General features: G+C 34.8%; 2 protein-coding genes across 4 annotated transcripts in view; both read left to right on the top strand.

Moving 5' to 3' along the window:
- LOC142220175 (homeobox protein prospero-like) overlaps positions 1-23,050 on the top strand; it is a 163,977-nt gene extending 140,927 nt beyond the window's left edge. The window contains exons 3-7 of one of the 3 annotated variants that reach the window (XM_075289162.1): positions 1,045-7,550; positions 8,175-9,231; positions 11,523-11,699; positions 21,240-21,384; positions 21,533-23,050. In XM_075289162.1, the coding sequence (XP_075145277.1) occupies positions 3,077-7,550; positions 8,175-9,231; positions 11,523-11,699; positions 21,240-21,384; positions 21,533-21,712 (6,033 nt within the window). In that variant the 5' untranslated portion in view covers positions 1,045-3,076 and the 3' untranslated portion in view covers positions 21,713-23,050. Of the gene's footprint in view, positions 1-961; positions 7,551-8,174; positions 9,232-11,513; positions 11,700-21,239; positions 21,385-21,532 lie in introns of those variants that run through there. The other 2 variants (XM_075289160.1, XM_075289161.1) reach the window with 2 other exon arrangements.
- Positions 7,582-8,170, top strand: LOC142219688 (uncharacterized; the record flags this gene model as incomplete). The annotated part of the gene is made up of 1 exon (XM_075288561.1): positions 7,582-8,170. A coding segment is annotated over exon 1 (483 nt), but the record flags the coding sequence as incomplete, so codon positions are not given.
- Positions 23,051-23,474: the final 424 nt, after the last annotated feature.

The following is a 23,474-nucleotide window of genomic DNA, read 5'->3' as shown; positions in this document are numbered from 1 at the left end:
AAATAAGTTAATAATTTTTGTCAAATTGAAGAAAATTTATTAAAAATAATAAATTTTTTTCTATTTATTAATAAAATTTCATATTTGGGAAGGAAAAATTGAAATTAAATATGTCTTTATGAAATTCTAGCCAGACAAAATTTAAGTAAAATTTACGCATTTGAGAAACTTATGAGCTCAATTTCAGCAAACTTCAACCATTTTAGGAAAATATAAACTATTTTCATTTGTAGTAAAATTTTGTACGTCATTTCTATACAAGTTTTTCTCATTCTTATTTCACCACATTAAAGTAAGCAAAAAATAATTAAAATAAAAAAAAAATTAACTAAAATCAACTAATATTCATGAACGAAAATAAAGTTAAATCGGCCATAAAAATTTTGTTTTCTTTTTTCTGTGAAAACACTTCGTTTTCTACCTTCTGTATCGCTTAAAGTAAATAAGTATGTAGAAGAAATTTAAATCCAACCTTATTTTCGTCACCTAAGCATCATTCCAAAAATGAGTAAAAATTGGGTTATATATTCCAACTACCACCCCCAGCATCCTCATACGATTCAAACTCAAAAATGTTTAAAATAATAACTCGTATTCCCCCCAGCCATCCGGAGACAAAAGGATACCATATTCAAATTAACAAAAAAAGGGTTGGCACTTACATTATCTTCAAGTTTGACAATACAGACACCAAATAACTTGGCAAAGTTTTGTTACAAACAAAAAAAGGGGATGAACAAAATTATCTAATTTGGTTGCTTTGAAGATAACTGTTAGCCATACCCCACTTAACAGGTCCTGAAAAGCCCTGTTTGTCATAATTTCCCCTGCAAAGTATCTTCATTTACTGCAAATCCAAAGCTATTAAGATATCTTTGGTTTTTATGTTAGGGGTGAATATAAGATTCTTTTTATTTGTTTTATAAAACTGGAAATAAGAAACTTTTCATAATGTATTTTATTTCATATATAAATATCCTTACCATTATAACATTTTATTAAATTTTCTTTGTTTTTGTTTCTTCTTTAATTGTGTATTTACAGAGAGACTTTTAAGCGCGCGTAAAAAAGGAGAGAGTTTAATATCAACCAACAAAAGAAAAATCAATACCAAATTCTTAATAAAAATTACCATCATCTAAAGGATACAAAAAAATTTAGAAAATTTTCTATTTTTTTTTTTAAATTTTGACCATCCAACCAAAAAAAAAGAAAGAAAAATTTTTTATAAAAATATAAATCCTTGAAAAAATTTCACACATTAAATTTTCAATCAAAACAACAAAGACAAAATTCTTGATGAAATCTAAAAAAGATATGCAACATACAAATACCCTGCAAAAGCAAATAAATAATTTTCAATTAAAAAATTAAATGCAAAAGACATTCGCATGTGTGTGGTGGTGGAAAGAAGTAATAAAACAAAATTTACAATTAGAAAAAGGAAAAAACGTAAACGTCGTATTTTGAAAAGAAAGGTAAAACGTAAAGAGGAGAGGAGAGCAAAATTAACAACAAGAAACTAAATCACCATATTCCCGACCAATCAAAATTTCTACGTTTGGCGAAAGAAAAAAATAAAAAACGAAAGGAAAGGAAAGTGAAAGCGAGTTCAAATTTGGATAGATTTCAGTTTGCCCCCCCCCACAAAAACTAGTCAAGAAACAAACAAGATATATAATTTTTGTTTTGAAAAACGCCAAAAAACGAATCCCGGAAACGGAAGTGAAACACGCACATACACACATAGAAGAGAAGTCAAGGAGTTCGACAAACATCCTTTAATAAACCCAACTAGACTGACTCTTTATAAACAAAAAAGAGATTGTTAAAAAACACACATACACGGCCATTACCAAAAAACCAAACCTGAAAAAGAAAGACAATACGACAATACGGGCACAGAGTATTCATCAGCATTGAGAGACTCTTTTTGGGGAAAAAGTAATAATTTAGTCTCCCCAAACTGGCCATAGACTGGCTAGAGCATACATTTTGAATATTTTTCATTGCCATAACCTCTCCAGAACAAACCAACTAACCAACCAAACAACTCACTTTGTTGAAAAGCATTTTTCCCCACTCCCACCTGCTGCTGTTGCCAACATAATAGCCCCCCACCACAAACAAACAAAACGAAACACCGGCAAGCAAGCATTCTTCTTTACCCATCATCAGATATTGACTGAGGGGGAATTGGTAAAAGATTGCTGGTGAGATTTGAAATCGCCTACTCCCACAACACCAACAACAACGTACACACGCACCAAACAACTCTTCACTTGGCTAAATTTCCCGGCTGGTTGCTGTTGTTGTGTGTGTGCGTGTGTGTAGTGTGGTGTTTACACTTCAGTTGAGATTTTGGAGAAGTGAAGCGAAACGAAACGGTAACACTGAGTGAAAGAGTAAAGTACACACACACATCCAAAGCGAAATCCCCCCATTGTAGAGGTTTCGTATAAACACCGTCATCACTCATTTGGTGCCACTAAGAGAGTACATTGTCGTAAGGCAAGATTAAGTCTCACTAACGGCAAAACTCTACTCAGCCTTTGAATATTTATGCTTGAGTGAATTAAATATAAGGAGAGCCTTGTGTGAGTGTATAAGCGAATTTAAAGAGGAGAATGTGTTTTGCTTTACTTCCATATGATGGGGCTTAAGACCTAGTAAAACGAAATACGCACACACACACTCAACAGAGACATACACTCCCTCACCTTAGAAAGGAGAAATAATATACGGCGAATTCATAAACGTGAATAACTTCAACTTTACATATTAACTCAAAACGGGGGGAGTTGAATATTTTGAAATTTAAAAACCAAACAAAAACAAACCCAGAGTCAAAGAGAAAAGGATTAAGACTCTTACTCAGAGAGAGCGAGAAACAAACAACAATTGAGAATTCTCCTCAATTCCTTTTTCTCTGTTTACCTCTTTGGTGGCCAAGGAAATCTAAACAAGGCGAGCAAATATCGTTGTGCGTGAGTTTGGCTCACAACGTAGCTGCTGCTGCTGTGTGCTGCTGCTCCCCATCCCCACCATTAAGTGTTAGGGGGGAGGGAGTCACCTGATGATGTCATCAGAGGAGGACACAGATTGTTTTGGTTTGTTCACTGCTGATGATAAAACACTGCTTAAGGCAACATTGACAACGACAAATTTAAATTCACCTACGAGTATCTATGAAACGGCGAATACCGCTCTCCTTAAGGATTGCAGTAATAATAGTCAAGAATTCACCGATACACTGACCAATCTTAAAACGGAAGCGGACACAGAAACGCAGAGTAACGGTTTCGAGCATCACCATCCAGAGGCCACATCTGCCTCTGCCATACCCCACAACCAATTGGAGGAAGAAACTGTTCTAAATCAACTCCAAGAAAGTAACAATAACAACAGTGGTGGTGACGACGAGGACGACAACGTTGAAGATTACGACGAAAATTTAATAAAAACCCAAGGAGTTAATATCCTAAACGAAAACGGCGAAAATTCATTAAAAGACTCAAACAACAAAGAGCAAGACGAGGAGGAGACCACAAATATTATAGACGACGACGGCGACGACGACATAGAAGACAGTGAGAATTTAGAAAAATCTAACAGAGCAACTGCCACTACGCCAAATACAGGAAATAACGAAGACGACGAAGTTATATTTCTCTTCGCCGGTAATACTCTTAACAGTTGTACTGGTGGTGGTAGTGGTGTTACTCACACAACCATCAGCCCTAAACTCAGTAAGCGTAGTAGTAGTGGTGGTGGTGGTGTTACAACAAAGACGACGGCGAATACGAGAAAAAATACAAAAACACCACCATCGTCGTCATCCTCTACAACATTATCATCATCAGCATCGTCGTTGTCTACACACACCACTCAAGTAGCTATAACGGCGACGAATTCGTCGTCTACAAGCACGACGACGACGACTACGACGACCACCAATACAGCTAACACGACGCCACCATCAGCTACGAGTTCAGAAAATAACAACGGCAGTAAACAACAAGTCGTACAAGTCGTTGAACATTTTACAGAAAGTAGTCATAGTGGTGCCGTCAATAAGACAACAACGTCATCTCCGTTAGCTCTCGCATCGCAGACGTCGTGCGCCTCGAGAAATAAAATTACGGAACTTAAACAACCGAATAATAATAATAGCAAGAAAAATACGTTAAAGTCTTCGACAAATCGTAATAGCAAACAAAACACATCGAGTAGCTCGTCATTATCCTTTAATAGTAAAAATAATAAAAAACGTAGTGCAACAACATTAGCATCGACATCGTCGTCAGCAACAACAACAAATACGGTTAGTTCATCTTCATCGCGTTTGTGTGATAATTTAAATGTGAATGAAAGTAACGCTAAAACAACAAACACAGTAAATACAAGTGATTTTGAGGATTTTGATAAAAGTGATTTGAATATTTTTGCCTCATTGCCAAATTTTATACAGCAATTAACTCAACATCAACAACAATTTCAACAAAATAATTCAAATACCACAAATTCTTCAGGATCGTCCATACCTTCGACGTCATCATCATCATCAACATCATTGGGTATAGCATCGACAACTGCATCACAATTGACCCTTACACCGCCCGCAACAATATTAACGCCGTCAACAGCTGCTGCCTTAATGAGTAGTGCTGCTGCGGCTGCCGCGGGTGCCGCTGGAGGAGCTCTATATGGGGCCTTATTAAATCAAACACAATCTTCAAACTCACCCACTGCCCACCATCATCATTTAACGTCAACAAAAAATTTTCTAACTCCAAATTGTAGCACTTCCAACTGCAATAACACTGGGAATCAACAACATTCACCCGGTGGTTCATCATCGTCGCCCACCGCTTCGCTGTTAACGGGCCAATTTACGGCCGCCCTAGGTAATTTCTTTGGGGCCAACGGTTTTGGTTCGGCCAAAATGTTAAACGAACTATTTGGCCGTCAAATGAAGCAGGCCCAAGATGCCACCAGTGGTCTACCCACAAATTTGGATAATGCCATGTTGGCCGCAGCCATGGAATCGGCCACCAGTGCCGATTTACTTAGTGCTGCGGGCTTAGTTAACTCTTTGGGTTTGAATGCCACCAGTAAATTGCTCAATAATAACACAATCAGTTCGAATAATTCGGAACAGCAGATAACCTCGTCGTCATCCTCATCATCACAATCGCCCAAAAATCGTCGAATTAGCAATTGCAGTGAACGATCGGTGGATGAGAATGCTGGGTCACGTACTGGTACAAATACCCCACCCAGAGCCCCATCGGTAGGTAATAATAATTCCCAAAATGGTACCAATAGCCATCAGGGTACCTCTACCTCGCCCAATTTGCAACAACAACAAAACGATTTGGCCCATCATATGCTGCGGAATATATTGCAGGGTAAAAAGGAACTCATGCAATTGGATCAGGAATTGAGATCCGTTATCAACCAGCAGCAACAAAAGGATTCTCAGGATTCCCTTAAAATGGCCAATAATAATAATACCAACACCAATAACAACAACAATAATAACTCAGCCAACAATAACAATAATAATGTGAATGATGCGAAATCGGAAACCAGCAATGTGATAAATCTTATCGAAGATTCACTATCAGAAATCAAAATCAAAAGTGAACCCAATATGCCCGCCACCACCAATTCCATGGAAGGTTTAATGAATGGTGATCGTCGCAAGTCCACCGATTCCGAGGGTCTTAACTCCCCTCAGCCACAACAGCAACAACAGGAGGAACAACAATCGGAATGTGATCAATTGGAGCAAGAGGCCGACAGTGAGCATAGGACCGATAGCGAGCATATGGATATGACCGCTGTTGTCACCAAAAAGGAAGCCGATGAAATCCTAGAAGATGTAGAACTAATGGGCCTCAATTCCAGATCTGATTTGGAATCTTTGGCCTCGCCCAGCCAATCGGATATGATGTTATTGGACAATAGCAAAGATGATTTGGAGGATGATCTCGATAAGGATGTCTCCTCGGGCATATCCAAGAAATCCGATTTGAAAAGGGCTCGTGTGGAAAATATAGTTTCCAGTATGCGTTCCAGTCCCTCCTCCAATCAGGCCCATCTTCAGGTAAATGGCTGTAAGAAACGTAAACTCTATCAGCCCCAACAACATGCCATGGAACGTTATGTGGCTGCTGCAGCTGGTCTCAATTTTGGCCTTAACCTCCAGACCATGATGTTGAATGATGCCGATGATTCGGATGAGAATGAATCGCCCCAGCTCCAGCAGAAACGCAATGAAAAGAATGCCCTAAAGTCACAATTGCGTTCTATGCAAGAGCAATTGGCCGAAATGCAACAGAAATATGTGCAATTGTGTTCGCGTATGGAACAGGAATCGGAATGCCAAGAAATAGATGACAATGTCAGCGATTGCATGGAACAGGAGGATAACAATGGCGATCTTTCGCCTTCACCTCCCCTTATCGGTGAAGACGTCACCCATGGTGAGGAAAAAGATCAACACAATGGTGATGTCAGACCCAGTTCTACCTCACCCTCATTGACCCTAAAGAGCAATGAAAAATTGGGAGTGCCCAATCCAAATGCCATGGATAATACGCCCAATGTTCTTTCACAAATGATGAGCAAAATGATGTCGGGTAAGTTGCACAATCCCTTGGTGGGTCATCCCCATATGCAACAATCCTTTAATGGACCCCTACCATTGCTGCAACATATGCCTCAACTGCAGGGCGGAGAAAGTGGCTTAGCCCATCCGGCCATTAGTAATGCTGCCGCCATGTATTTGGGCCAGCAATTCTTCTTTGAACAGGAGGCTCGCATGGCCAAAGAAGCTGCCGAGCAACAAGAAAGACAACAGCAACAACAATTGCAACAACAACAACAGCAGCAACAACAACAAGCGGCCCAAGAACAGCAGGAACAACAGAGACGTTTCGAGCAAGAACAACAACAACGCCGCAAGGAAGAGCAACAAGCTCAACAGCAGCAGCAACAGCAGCAGGTGGTCCAGCAACAACAGCAGCATGCGGTACAACAACAATTGCGCCAACAACAACAGCAATTACAGCAATTGCAACAGGAACACCAGCAATCGCTAACACAACAGCCCACCCGACCTCAATTGCACCACAACAGCTCACGTGTCAACTCGCGACACAATACAGCCCTGAAAAGCGAACTCTCCGAGAAATTCAATATGCTAAGAACCAGTTCGAGTTCCATAATGCGCATGTCTGGCGCCGATCTCGAGGGTCTAGCCGATGTCCTCAAATCCGAAATAACCACCTCACTGTCGGCGCTCGTCGATACGATCGTCACACGATTCGTACACCAACGCCGCCTCTTCAGCAAACAGTCCGACTCTGTTGCAGCCGCCGCCGAACAATTGAACAAGGACCTCATGCTTGCTTCGCAGATACTCGATCGGAAATCGCCTCGCACCAAAGTAGCAGATCGTTCGAATAGCAATAGCACCAATAGCTCAGCATCCTCCGCCCAATCGAATGGACACTCAGCAGCAGCAGCGGTCAATCAAGCAGGTAATAATACTGGTACTCTACTCTTAGTTAATAACAATAATACTAGCTCAACGAATAGTTTAAATAATTCCAATCAATCCAATACTAACAATAATCCTCTGCAAGCAACGCAGCAGGCCGCCCAATTGGGTGGCCACATGCAAGCCGGTGGCAATGGCCCTCAGGTCAATGTGCCCCAGCATACGTTGAATGCCCAAGTCTGTCAGCCTCTGGCCAACACTCAAAATCCCAATGCTCCTAACAACATGGCTGCGGCATTGAATGCTCAGAATTGTCAGAGTCTTATAGCAGCGCCTCGCCTTAACGGCAATCAGCTCTCCTTTCCCTCGCCAGCGGCCGCCGCTGCTGCGGCCATGGGTTTGCAGATGCATCATGCTGCTGCAGCGGCTGCTATGTCGGCAGCTGCTGCCGCCTCGGGCCAACAAAATCTGAACAATCAGCAGCATCAATCCCATATGCAAGGTGATGTTGCTGGCGTGACCAATGGCCTCAATGGTCTAAATAATTCGAATTCCAATCTAAATATGAACTTGACGAATGTAGCCTCGTCACAAAATACTAACAACAACAATAGCTTAAGTACCATAAATATACCACCACCTCATATACGACCTTCGCCCACAGCGGCAGCAATGTTTCAGGCACCGAAGACACCACAAGGTATGAATCCCGTAGCAGCGGCCGCTCTCTATAACTCCATGACGTCCGGAGCAGGAGCACCCCAACCATTGAATCCTTTCTGTATGCCCGAGCCACGTGATCAACAGCAAACGCAACAGCAGCAGCAACAACAACAGCAGCAGCAGCAACAATTGGCCGCACAACAGCAATTGGAACAGAATGAGGCCCTCAGTCTGGTGGTGACACCCAAGAAGAAACGTCATAAGGTGACCGACACACGTATAACGCCACGCACCGTCAGTCGCATATTGGCCCAAGATGGTCTCGTGCCACCTAGTGTGGGTGGAGGAGGTGGTGTCAATGGACCCAACTCCCTCAATGCGGCCAATGGACAACAGATGCAATCACAACAACAAATGAATGGACCCTGCAATACAAATGGCAATGCTGCCATGAATCCCGCCTCGTTGAACAGTAACAGCAATGCTAGCAATAATAGCGCCAGCAATGGTTGCCCTCCTACGACGGGGTCAAGCAATAATCAAAGCAACAGCCAGAATAACAGCAATACCACACCCGCCCAAAGTCCATCACCACGAAGTCAAGCGCCCGCTTTCCATCCGAATGTGCCGCCACCACCACCACCCATGTTGCCCGTGTCGTTGCCCACCTCGGTCGCCATACCAAATCCTTCGCTACATGAATCGCAAGTCTTCTCACCCTACAGTCCATTCTTTAATCCTCATGCACCGCCCCCACATGGCCCTCATGCCCCGCCCACAGCCGCTCAAATGCATCACATCAAAATGTCGTCCAGTCCGCCCGGTGGTTTGGGTAGCTTAATGGATACCCGTGATGGTTCACCGCCACTGCCACCACATCCCTCGACCATGTTACATCCGGCCCTCTTGGCTGCCGCCCATCATGGTGGCTCACCGGACTACAGTGCCCATTTGCGTGCTGCCATGGATGCTCAGGATCGTAGTTCCGATTGTAATTCGGCTGATATGCAATTCGATGGAATGCAACCGACCATTTCGTTTTTGAAACAACAAATGATGTGAGTACATATCTAAACCATAAATATATTATCAAACAATAAAATATTTAGTTTGGTTATGAGAATTTTGGTTAAAGAAGAATTTTGTTTTCCATTTAAAGTTTTTCCTTAAACTTTTAAATCTTAGCCAAGGTTCTCATGCCAAGAGTTTTTACTAGGCATGCAATTTTTTTCTAATTTTTAAATTTACATTTTTCAATTGGGAAAAAGGTGAATATTAAAGAAAAGGGTTGTTGTAAAAATTGATTTGACACAAAAATTATATACATTTTCCACAAAACAATATTTAAATATTTTTTTCTATTGTTTTATTTTTCTGTCAGGTGTTTTAAAATTAAAAAAAAATATATATTTTTATCCAATTTTTGAAGTTCACTTTAAATTTTGATCAGTTTCCCATAATAGTTCACAATATATTTTGGCATGCAGCATTTTTTTAATTTATTTTTTTATGGGAAAAGGTGAATGTTAAATTTAAGGATTATCCTATCGTAATGAGCTATGCAACTGAGTCCTTATTTTTTTAAACCCTATCTAAGAAGATTGTCTAGTAGGAATACCCTACCCCCTCCAATTTTATGGGATTCCATTCATTTAAATTTCTTAGTATTTCATGTTCGTTATACAGGAAACCAATCAAGTGTCTTTTTATTGCATTTGCAAAAAAGAGCCCAAGTTGCTGCCTTAAGTAGTTGCTACAGAAAACAAGCCAAATCGTTGAATGAATGCAGCAAAAGAACAGTAGCAAGCAACCCAATCTCTTATAATAAGTAGCAGTGAAATCAAAACCTTATTTCAACAACCCCAATCACTTAACTATTCAAATCAAAACCACCCAAAGCAACCCAATCCAACCAACCCATCCATACATCCTTCCCACTTATCCCATGCAAAGCTTACCGTCATCAGGCCATGGAAATGAGAGAAACAAAAATCGTAGCTTGGAAATAAACTTAAGAATTTTTGCTAAAGAATCAACAATCCATTGATTACAAAATGCTTCAACAAATCTTTAAGCCCCCCACCCTAACCCCAATAGGCCTCTATAACCCCCAACCTGCTAGCCCCTTATTCCTCATATTCACACCAGGCAACCTTATGCAATGCATCATCACAATCTGTGCAACCAACAACCATCAGCACCTTTTACTTTTACTACAACTATAGTGCCTAGTGAGTGCGACCATTTGCCAAGCCCTCCCAAAACTCAAACTCTTCTTGGTTTTCCTTTGGTAACGTTTCAATCAAGGTGCATTGCATTCAAAATCAATCAATGCACTCAGGTTCAGTTAGGATTTTTTGCGATTCTTTCCCCTTGCTTTCTTTCTTATTTTTCTGCTGCTGCTGTTGTTGTTGGAAAAACAACATTGCAACAACAAAAATAACAAATAGAAAAAAATAGCAAAGTTATTGTGGTTGTTGGTATGTTTCGTTACATTAACCTAGAGACACTGCTAAAATTTGGGAACAAATATATTATGATTATAGTGAAATTCAATTATAATTGTATTCAAATATATTTTTAATTTAGAGTTTGATTTTTTAAATTATACAAATTTTTTTTATTTAAATTAAAAAAATCTTTGTATTTTGACCCAAATATATTTTATTTACCATTACCGAAATTATGGTATCTATTTTTCTAAGTTTATTTATTTTTAAACTATATTTTATAATTTTAAATATTACACAAAATATTTTTTTTAAGTGTACAAATGAGAAATTTCTTATTCATATTTCTCGATATCCTACAAACATTTCATTCTATCAATAGGGTGGGGGGGGATAATCAACGAACCTTATAGAAAACGTTTTTTCACCTTTTTCCATTCATTTACGAATGAATGAATGAAATCCGCCCTAGGGCAGTGGTTTAGAGTGAAAGAGTTTACAGCACGCCAAACTCTCTTATATACATATATATATATATATATATATATATTTAGATTTTTAATAAAAATTATAAATTTCAGCTAATTTTGTCAATGCATTTTTATTCATTATGTTCTTGTATGTTTTTTTCTTTTTCTTCCTTTTTATTCTCTACCAAATCTGTTTGCCTGTGTTTTCGACCTAAAAAAACAAATTGTTGGCTTTTTTGGAAATTCTTCAAATTTCATTTGACGTTTTGTAAAACAATTTTATTGTATGAAAATTCCAAAATCAATAAAAAAAAATGTTTGCTAATTTTTTGTGAAATTTTCTACATCTATTTTTCTCCTTGAATGGAACAACAACAAAACGACCAACACTTTTCTATCCATGGTACACAAAAATTTTAGCAAAAATAGCGATTCATTGACAACATCGCATTCATCGACGCTGACGCCAATGCATCTACGCAAAGCGAAATTGATGTTCTTTTGGGTGCGTTATCCATCGTCATCCGTGTTGAAAATGTATTTCCCCGATATCAAATTCAATAAGAATAACACAGCACAATTGGTGAAATGGTTCTCGAATTTCCGGTAAGTACAAAACAAACATTTAAGAAAATTATTATTATTATTAAAATATTTATAAAAAATTGGAAAATTTGAAGGCAGAATCGACAATTTTGCGATAGTTTCAAATGTGTTCATATTTAAATTAATTATTTTTAAAAGAAAAAAACAATACCCCTTAAGCTAACACCTGGGCTCAGTTGAACGAATTTACTACAAATATTTTTGAAGAAGAAAAATTTATATAAATTGGAAAAAATCCATATAATTTTTGATGAACTATTTTGGTCCATTTAAATTAAATTTAATATAAAATTTTAATTTTTTTTAAATAATAAAAACTTTAATTCCACAAAATTGTTAATTATTTTAGTAATGGATAAAAATTTCATTGAAAACAATTTATACAGGATTTAATGATTTTTTTCATTTTCTATACAAACATTTTTAATATAAAAATTCTAAAAAATATTACACCTCAGCTTTAATCACTAGGATACCGTTATTTTCCTTTTTTTTTTTTTTGATTAAAAAATACAATACAGATCTTTGTTTTTCTCTTTATGGTTAGATAACTTCTATTTTATTTAAATTTTTATATATTTTGTCTTCCTCCCAATTAATATTTAGTTCTTAATTTTAAAAAGACCTAAACATTTCTATAGTGTTTTCTTTTACGGAAATTGCATATACAACAGATGAGGAGATATAACCGTTATTTATGCAAATGTGTGAAAAATCTCACACATATACATCACTCATATATAAGGCAAAGCTAATTAGCATTTTCCGTTCGTTTCTTTTTATTATTTCATCACCCCCATGCATCCCATTCATTCATCCTCTCACGGTATACAAGAATAGCTGAAGGTGTCAAAAGCCTAATAGAATTCTGTTTTATATACGGATCTGCTCTTTTTTCTTCTTCTATGCATTTGTTTATTATGATTTCATTATTATTATTATGATTATATTGTAGAAAAGGCAACAACAATATTAAGTGACTAAACATAAGCATTTTGCATATTTTATAAGCACATAACAATTCACGCGCGCATACACACAAACAGCGAGTCCTTATGCATTATTTGTTTCCAAACACACGCACCTGTTTAGAAGTGAAAAAGTATGCATATGAAACCCCTTCACTAAAATCCTTTGCTGTTGAAAAAAGTGCCTATAAAACGCACCAAAACCAGTAAAATTCGCATTCATAGACAAACGCACACACCACACCAAATGTAAATGCCTAAAGAACCCCCCTTATTACTCGTATCTATAGGATTTTAGATATGTTTCCTTATATCTCTTGGTCTCCCCGCCCCCCCCATTCACTCTCACTCCACATTCAATGATATTCTATGTGACAATTGTGTTAGGTTCTTTTGTGAATGAGGTTGTGTGTGCGTGGGTGTTCTTTTTCGCTTTGTACGATATGTGGGGGAGAGTGAGAGAATGAAAGATTTGCTAGGTTTGATGGCTGGCATTGGTTGAAGTGAGAGCTTACTGAATATAGTGGGTGGGTATTGGTGGCTGTTTGGTTGGCTGTTTTAGATCTGTTGTATAGCTGGTTGGTAAAGGGTGAGCGGGGAGGGGGACCAATGTGTTGTGTATAAATATGTAGGTTGTGGGGGAATCTTTAAGAGTTTGAGGTTTTTGTGTTGTTGCTCATATTATTGTTGTTGTTGTTGCTGCTGTTCTTAGTACTGGTGTTGTTTGAGTGGCTAAAGAGGCTTTTGTATATTTAATAATTTTGCATAATACGCAAATTTTTTAATTGCATCTTTATTCCGGTAAAACAGGGACAAATTTTTTTAATGAAATCTTCATGAGTTTTTTGCATATGTGAAAATTGTCTTTTGAATCTGAAGATGATGGTCGTTTTGTTAGACTTTTAATGTAATGCATTTTGAGATGAATTGTTGATGGAGAATAAAAGAATAAGAATAAAGAATGAAGAGCCAATTGACATAATGAAGTATGTAAAGGACCAATTGTAGGAGGTGTAATTTGTAATCTTGAATTTTTAATGAATGTTATATAAAGATATAAAAAAAATCCTATTATAAAAAATGGTTTGGAAATTTCATTAATTAATCCAAGAATATATAAAAAGAAATATTGAAATATATTCAGGGCAAACATTAAATCGGAGAAATATAACATTTATTATAAAAATATTTATATTTTCAATAACAGATCGATTAAATATAAACATGTTTATAAAGAAATATATATTAAGAATTTATAATAATTTTCACATTTATTATTAACCCTATGATAGGCGATAAGCTTTCGATCACTAAACGCTCAAAATCAAATTTGGTCTGGCCAGACCAAGTAGTCTATCCTAGGGTTAAAAAAAAATAATTAAACGTTTAATTACTTAAATTAATGGCAAATATTGCTTTGAATATGCTTTTATTAATTTTTATTTTTTTATTTGTAATAATTAACTAAAAAAATAATACAAAATCGATCAAAAACGTATTGATTGAAGGAATAAATTACACGAATTTAAAATAATAATAATAAAAATACAGTAGATAAAAAATATTTAAAGGGAAAAACATAAATATGTAGAAGCTTAAACAACTTTCAATAAAAAAGAACAATATCAGTCCATTCCATAGACTTAGTTTTAGGGCATGTTCCGGAGATTTTCGCATTTTCCTCAGGACTGCTTGTTTTTGAAAATTTGGTTCGATTGTATATTTATAATCCATTTCTGTAATTAGAACCCCTTATGACCTTTCCACTGGGAGTCAAATGTCTTGTCTTTAATTAAGAAAAATTGAGCTCATTGATACTTGTACACTATATAATTACGAATTTGATTATAAAAGGATATTTTCCTCTGTCTATCTCTCTCTCTCCTTACAAAAATATTTCAACTTTCCGTTACTTTTTTCCCACACCGGAAATGATTTAACTTTACCACACCAACCAAGCAGTTAGTTGCTCTATAGAAATACTTAGGAATAAATAACAAACAAAACAAATCTAAAAAAAAACGATAATAATGAGTTTCATTGACTCAAAAGTTCCAATGGCAAGAAACGTAAGACAAAAGAAAACTAAAAGTAAAGGCCACGGAAATTCCCACCCATTTTAACTTAAAACAGCCACAGCGAAAAATTCCTAAACTAACCCTCTCTGGTTGTGAATTAAATGAGGCAGGACAAAACACCCCGCTATAAGGAAATTCCCATACATACTTAACAACCCCTAAGACAAGGCGAAGAAATCCTTAAGACATTTCTTAGACAATCTTAAGTAAAACAAAGAACCTCCCCTCTTAGTCCTGCGCATTAAATAGCTCAAAGCCTTAGGAACAGTAGAACGCACTATATAAATCTCTTCTTTGTTTTGTGTGTTTTTTTCTTAAAGCAAAACGAAGAAAAATTCCTAAAAGCAAAGGTGCAATATTCACACGAGCGTTATGGCGCAATAAAAACAACCTCACACACACACAGACACAATTGAAATGTTGGCAATTTTGAAACCTTCTTAAGACAGTCAATCTCAGTGAAAAAAGAGAGTAAGGGTCTTTTGTCTATGTAACGTCTTGCAAGACGTCAAAAGGTGCTTAGCAGCTGTCCTTTAGGGGTGTATTGTGTGTTGTGAACAAACGTGACACACATATCCATGTATACTTTTTAGGATTTAGGAAGAAGGGAACGGTAAAGCAATCTCAGTCCAGGTGATTTCATTGTCCCTGAAAAAAAATGTACGTGGCACACTTTAAGGGGGATTTCCCTATGGCACTGACTACTAACAGTAGAAAACCAACAGCTGTTTCACTGGGCATTTTTGGAATTTTGAAAATTTTGGCGGTTGTTTATTCAAAACCATCATTCGCTTAGGTCTGCTGGTTACAATGAATTGCTCAATATAAGGGCATGCCAAAGATAATCTTTTTAAGCGTATATACTTAACTTATTTTGTACGTTTGTGACTGAGAAGCTGAAGGGGTAGGTTAGCTAGAATGTGAAACAAAATATTGGTTGAATATTAAAATGACAAAGCAGATACGGGTTGGGTGCAATTGAAGGCAAATGAAAAATGTGAGCTGAAAAATACAGTTTCTGTCTTTGAAAAGTTAGTGTTGGGCATTTTTGAAATTTTGTATTCAAATAAAGAATAAATATAATAAATTTCAAAAATCTTAATAATATTCGGAATATTATTTTGAGTTAAGAAAATTGTTATATTAGGATCGTTTGTTATATTTTTGTTATATTTTTCTATACTTCTGGGCAGATTAATTTATTGTTTGAAATTAGCTGAATTTCACACTTTTCTTCAAAGTTTGCATTGATTTACTATTATTGTACAGAGCCTAAAAATAAGCCTTAATTTTTTAAAGTTCTTTGGCTGAAAAATATACCCAGCTGAAATAATACAGTTAAATTGAAGAGTTAAACCATAAATTCAAAGTTTTCAAATAAAAAAACCTTTTTGTGAGATTTTTTTATTTTTTTTTTTTTCGAAAGACATCCAATTTTCCTTATTTTAGTTATCTTTCAATCTGTATTCACAAAATAAACATTCATATGTGTATTAAATATTGCATCAAGTAATTGGCCACACTCCCACCCAGAAATAATGGCGGTGAGAAAGACATCAAGGGGTTATCCATAAGGTGGCTTAATAATATAAAGACCAAGTGGCCCAGGAGAAGTGCAAGAAAAAAAAACAACAAGAGGCATAGATTGTTGCAAAAGTACACTTAACCTCAAAAGAACAACATACACCGTGCAAATGCACATGGGTACATGGGTTTTGTAAGCTAAGGACCCGTAAGGATCTTTTCTCATTTTTTTGTTTTTGTAAATCCTGCGAAAATGTTATTTTTTTCCACAAGCTACAATCAAGGACCTTTCTGCTAGAAGGTGTATTCTGGTGCATGACGCTTTCTATGTCTCTATGAATATATGAAAAATAAATGCCTAAGTATCCTTTAGACTATCTCTAACACTACAGCTACTGGAAAGTGCACTTTTATAAGCTTCCTTTTTTGTAATGCAAAAAAAAAAAAGAAAAACAAACACAAAATAAAACAACCTCCCAGTACTTGTCGCTGTTGAGAATGCAATTTTCTTTTTATATATGTTTGTATTAGCTCAGCGCATCCTTGAGTGTGTTGTTTTAGAAGTGCTTCTCCTTCTATGAGCGTATGTGGCTTTCTGTGATGGTTTGAGGGTTGGAGCTCGTTTGTTTTTTTTTCCTAATATAATTATACCTCTATGTTAGTTGCTGACTTTGTATGGCCCACCATATGTTGTGTGTTATATAAGAAGCTCTCTTGAAAATACACAAAATTTTCCACCATCTTAAATAAACTAATTAGCTTGCCAACAAGCTCTTGTGTTGACATTTATGCCATAGAAATCACAAGGAGTCTCCTCTATTCACAACAAATGTCTGCCCCATTACCTTCCCGCTGCCATCCTTTTGCGATGTCTAAAACAAAGATGTTGGCCCATAAGGAAATGTAGAAGCACTTAAAACACATTCATTCATTCATTATGTATTGCTAGGCTATTGAAACACTTCTGGTGGAAAATTCTTTCCTAAGGGGTTTTTCTTTCTATTCTATATATAAAGGGGAGCCTATGTTGGAAGCCTTTATAATGGCCTTTTAACAATGTTCTTTTCTTATTAAAGTCGACACTTTACATTGATGTTATTATGGCTGAATTCTTTTCCATTATTTACAGACACTTAACTTTGTTTGTAGAGTTTAGTTTAGTAATTAATAAAATTGTATATTTTTATAAATTAAAAGAATTAAAAAATACAGCATATTTTTGGGGATTTTATAAAGATGCATTTTTATAGATCACTTTCTACCCTTTTTCATTTTAAAATATTAAATGAACATAATCTCAATAAGTATTATAAAATGGTTTTTATTAAAAATATTTTATACAATACAGCATATTTTTGGGGATTTTATAAAGTTATATTTTTATGGCCGACTTTTTACTTAAATATAATGGACGAACAAACTTCCACATTTTAAGGTTGAAAATATTGATATTAAAAACAGAATCACTTTAATAGCACCCAATTGACAATAATTTATAAAAATATATTATTTTAATTATATGAAAATTTTCACGACAACTTTCTATAGCATACATTGAGGATTCAAAAAAATGTATTTTAAAATAAACGTATATCTTCCTACACACTGAACTGATATAACACATTGGCTACTTCTATAAATTGAACGATTATTCATTAATTTGTTTTAGCAATTGCATTGCCTACTTTTAGGATCTAAAAGTTTATATCTTCCCTATGCTTTTTCAACTACAGTTTCATTTAACAAATCTTAAAATTTTGATTATTCTTTTCAATTATATCAGTTTTTTTTCCTCAATACCACTATTTTCTATTGTTTTGCTCATTTTCTTTGTAATAAAAATCATTGTCCTTTTTTATCTACTTTTATCCATTCTCCTTCTACATCTAATCTATCAAGAGTATAGACATAATGCATTAATATTGGATTGCTGGTAAAAGGAGAAAGCATAGATTAATATGACATTATTAATAATTTGCAGTATTCTTTGAGCATCAGATTCCTCCTACACCCCCCCCCCCCCCCACATAACCAAGCAATGGATTTCTTAGGCCATTTGTTTTTTTGTACCTTTCTCTTTCTCTCTATGTTTTTTTACAAATTAAGTCCTTTCTGCAATTTATTAAATCCTTTATGTATTGTGGAAAAAAACACAAATCCATGTTTGAATATTACTTTCTTTGTCTTTGTCTTGTAGAGCTCAGTAGAGCTTATGCATTTGTCTCTGTATCTAAAGAATTTTTAATAAATCTCAAATGTGCAGGGAAAAAAAGAAATTATTAATAATATACTTTCACACACAAACACACTCTTGGAAATATTTATATCATCATTATCAGCCTTAGCTTAGCACAGAGACGAAGAAACAGAAAAAAAACATCAGTGATTGCAGTTCTTAAGGGGGTTTCTTAGGCCATTGTGCATGTCATATTGTATTAGAGTGTGTGTGTGTATGTGGGTGAGTGTGTGTTTGTGTATGTCTATTCGATTGCACAAAGGCCGACAAGAAGCATCAACAGCCGCATCGGTAGCAATAACAAAACATCCAAGCCGCCCACACTCACACTTCAAAAAGCAGCTAAAAACCCACAAAAGTATGCAACAATATTTGCAGTATTCTTATTAACTCAAGCTACCACAACGGAGAAAGAGACTTAATACTGGGACACACAGTGACTACCAATGGGACCATAGAGAATGATTTAGCCGCCACTGCTTTAGAATATGGCAAGGGTGGGCCGGGGTATACCAGAGGATCTCTGTCGAGCTGAGCGAAGGGATTTAATTAGTAAAAGCTTTAGGCATAGATTAGCTTATAAGTTATTGCACACAGAGGAGAAGACGATGAAGACAAGCTGAATATTAATTAAAATTATGAAGAAGCAGCTTGCCAGCAAAATCCAAGGCCCCATCCTCCCCAAGCACATCCAAACAAACAAAGAAACTGATTATTTGTTTTCTTCTCTCCTCTCGTTTTTTTTTATGCAAGCAACAACCAAGCCAATGAAAAGTAGGCTTGAAAGAATTCAATTGAGATTGAATGCCATAGAGATAGAGCTGATGCACATTGCTTTGGGTTGTGTTTTTTGTGTCTTTCTTTTGTATGTTTGCTCCCTCTAGAATAAGTGCCTACTTTGAGGCTAAATTATCAAATTGAAAGAAATTGAAGTTGTCGTTTAGGCATAGAGTAATTAGCAAATGGATGATAAGTACTGATGGAAAATCATAAAGAGCTAAGAAAAAACAAAAATTATTAATTATATTATAACCTAAAAAATTAAAATAGAATTTTCCAAATGAATTTGAAGTTGGGGATTTGTTTAAATTAAGAGATTTTTTCAAATGTATGTTTTCTAAGTTTGAAGGACTTGTTTTTTTAATTTTCATTAATTAATTTCAGGACTAAAACACACCAGATTTTAAAATTCTAAAAATTTTGTGTATTTTGTTATTACTTTTATCTGGGAAAATTAGTAAAAAATCATTTATTACTAAAAGTTGGGTAATTATTTTCAATTCTCTATTCAAACCATAAGGATTTATTAATTCTCTATTGCCCAAGCATACTTTTAGGAGGATTTTCAATACTTTTTCTTTTAGTTTCCTCGACATATCACACACATCATTTAACTGTTCTTTCCAATTTATGACACACATGATTTCTTGTCTCATCAAACCAACAATCATTCTATGTGCCCCACCCTTCTCCCAGTTGTTAGATAGACTCTTAATCGTGCTAATTTCAAGATTTCCCAAAGCTCTGGCTTACAATTCTCGCAATACAGAACGATGAATAAAATAACATTCAAAAGATTGTTTCTTGTGACGTCGTCGTTTCATGCTGTGTGAGTTATATCTCGGTTGTTCTTTTTCAACAACAATAAAAAATTACAAACAATTTCGCACACATAAAACTGCAATCTTCATCGCCTTTATCGTTATCGTAGAGCCTTTACCCATCGTTATTGTTTCACACCAAATCCTTCATAGACTATAAACAGGCGTTATACTGTTGTTGCCTGACAACTTGCTAGATGTCAAGTTATGAACGCGCTAAATAATAAATTCCCCCTGGTACTAAACGGCGAAACGGTTCTACGAGACGAGACAAGGACTATGGATGCCATACGATGCTCGGTAGCATTGCTTATTGTTGATTGCACCTAAAAGTAGGCAGCAGCCTACCAACATTACAAACAAGAAATGATTAAAAACAATGACAACTACCAGAAGCATTATTATACATTGGTGGCAAAAGATTGCAGTGGCAGGCAGTCAGATTGTCGTTGTTGTTGGTGTTTGTTTTTTTCAAATGATTTCTGTTTCTTATTGAACATGCGGTAATGTAGTGAAAAAGAAAAAACACGCCGAGGACTCTGGGGGAATCCAAAGAAATTAAGGCTTAGAAAACCTTAAGAAGCGTAAATTTTTGTAGCAAACTTGGAGCATGACAGATATTAAATTTATGAGCATTTTCTTTTATTTTTTTTAACTAAAAATAGGTTGCAGAAATTATTGAAAAAGTGGTAAACCAGAATTATGTGAGATAAAATAGCATATTATTAGGCGGCAGAATTTTATGAATTATTAAAATTGATGAAACATTTCAATTATAACAACAGCGATTACGGCAATCACTGAGCTATATGACGAATTACAACTCATGGAAATTATATGCATACTTTCCGGCAGTTAAATTTTGAAAATATAATTTTGTTATCATTTAGTTTAAACTATTTGTTTTTCATCGATCAGAATTGATATTTTTGGATAGTTAATTTAAATGTTATGCCTTAGATTTATGAATAAGAATCTTAGCTTCCACTTTTTGGAAGAGGTTATGGGATGTTCATGTAATTTATTGCATACTTTCAGGGGTTTTATTTAAATCAATTCTTTTTAAGATCTATAAAAACTGAAAATTTACGATTTAAACTAATTTTGCTTTTATTTGTTTTAATAATTTACAGAGAATTTTACTATATACAAATGGAGAAATATGCCCGTCAAGCTGTTACTGAAGGTGTTAAATGTGCCGAAGATTTACACATTAGTGGTGATAGTGAACTCTATCGAGTTTTAAATTTACACTACAATCGCAATAATCATATCGAGGTAATTATCCAAAAAAAAAGAACAAATTTTCTTTATTTCTTATAATTTATAAAAAAAATGTAAATCTTTTATTAATTTTGAAAATTTTCCATTTTTTTATTTTCATTTTTATTATCATAACAATTATGAAAAATTAACAACAAAAAAGGTTCCCCAAAATTTCCGTTTTGTGGTGGAGCAAACATTACGTGAATTTTTCCGCGCTATACAAGGTGGCAAAGATACAGAACAATCGTGGAAGAAATCAATCTATAAAATAATCTCACGTCTCGACGATCCAGTACCCGAATATTTTAAATCTCCAAATTTTTTGGAACAATTGGAGTAAATGTGAAACACATGAAAACACGACTACCAACCAGGATCAAACAAAAATGATGCTACAAAACAAAAAGAAATACCAAAAAAACCCCATCAACACTCCTACAAAACACAAACAAAGAAACTGAAATGGTTCGTTAAAATTATAAGGAATAAAAATAGGCAAAAATTAGAATTTAGCCTCATACAAAAATAAAATGCCAAACATTAGATAGGACAACAAACATCTGCCCTATTATCCCTCAAAAGAAAATATGAAGAAAAACTAACTAAATGTTAAGGCACCTATGAACGTTCTTATTGTTATTAGAAACAAAATGAACAAAAAAAACTAATTTCTTTTCATAAAAACGATAATTGCAAAAATTTTCTTTGACCCTTTTGACCAAGACAAGACAAAAGACATGAACCATTCCTTTCGACCATTAACACAACAAAAACACTTAAAACTAAAAAGCTTCTAAGCTTTAATTGAAAGCTTAGAAGGTAATAAACATAAGACTAGTGTAAACTGTATTACCGACCTCAATCAATCAACCAACCAAAAAGCCAGCCAGCCAGCCAATATACAAAGATAGTTAAAATATTTATACATAGACAAAGTTTCCTGTTAAAAAAGATCCATTTTTACCAAAAGTTAAGAGTTTTATTACCTTAAACCAGAGCCCCTTTTATCCAATCCCAAAATCACAAATTCTCTAAATGGCCTATAGACCAGAAAGGCAATACTTATAAAGGCATTTCTAGGACAGGCCTTAAAAACAATGCTTTTACAGACCCAGAACATTACACCTAACATAACAAAGACACCCTACATAAGGTTGCACACTAAAATCCATACAACATTGATCCTTTTTCCCACTTTTTTTGTAAACAAGAAAAAACAAAACATTTTTTATAAAACAAAAAATAAAAATTAATCATTTGTGTCTATGTGTAATTTTTATAAATATATATTTTTTTAATTTTAAATCAGTTCATGAAAAAACAAAAATTATCCCCAAGAAAAAAGAATTCCCTTTCTCATTGAGCGTATGTTTTTAAAACCAAAGTTTGAATTAGATTTTCTTTAAAACTCTTGTTATATATATTTAAGTTTCTTTTATAAAAAAAATGTTTTCCCTCTCTCGCACCCCTTTTATTAAGTTAAGTTTTATTTTTAAATACATCTTAATTTTTAATATCACCCACTAGTCTTTGTTAGTTCTAATTTTCCCCCAAAAACTAAAAATACATATAGTTGTGTATATAATTTCCTTAAATTTATGTTTCTTGCCTTTATTATTTTATTGTTAAGATTTATTAATTAAGTATACCCAATACATATATTTTAAATATATACACACGGAAAACATACATTTATTTTAATTTTATATAATTATAGTTGAAATTTTTTCCTTTTTTTTTTTGGAAAATTATATTCTAATTTTTCATTATGCCTTAAGTTTTTAATTTTTAATAAGTGTATATGTTAAATGATCTTTTGAAACCAAAAAAGTAAAACACAAAAATTCCAAAAACAAACACATCAAACATATTATTAATAAACATTTTAATAATCAAAATAATTTCACCAAAAAATATATTTAGTTGCGTTTTCTTTATTATTTTATAATCATTACTCATACTTGAGGAAAAGACTAGGAAAATCGATAGTTTTTTCTTTGTTTTTTTTTTTTTTAATTTCTTTAAATCATAAAAAAAATCTTTGGGTTTTAGAAGAAATTTTGGATTAGATCAGATATCAAGGAATTAAAATGAGATTTGAA

This window comes from Haematobia irritans, chromosome 1, assembly GCF_050003625.1.
Source record: "Haematobia irritans isolate KBUSLIRL chromosome 1, ASM5000362v1, whole genome shotgun sequence".
Lineage (NCBI taxonomy): Eukaryota > Metazoa > Arthropoda > Insecta > Diptera > Muscidae > Haematobia > Haematobia irritans.
Note: the sequence above shows the minus strand (reverse complement) of the source record. Positions and strands in the feature narration are given on the sequence as shown.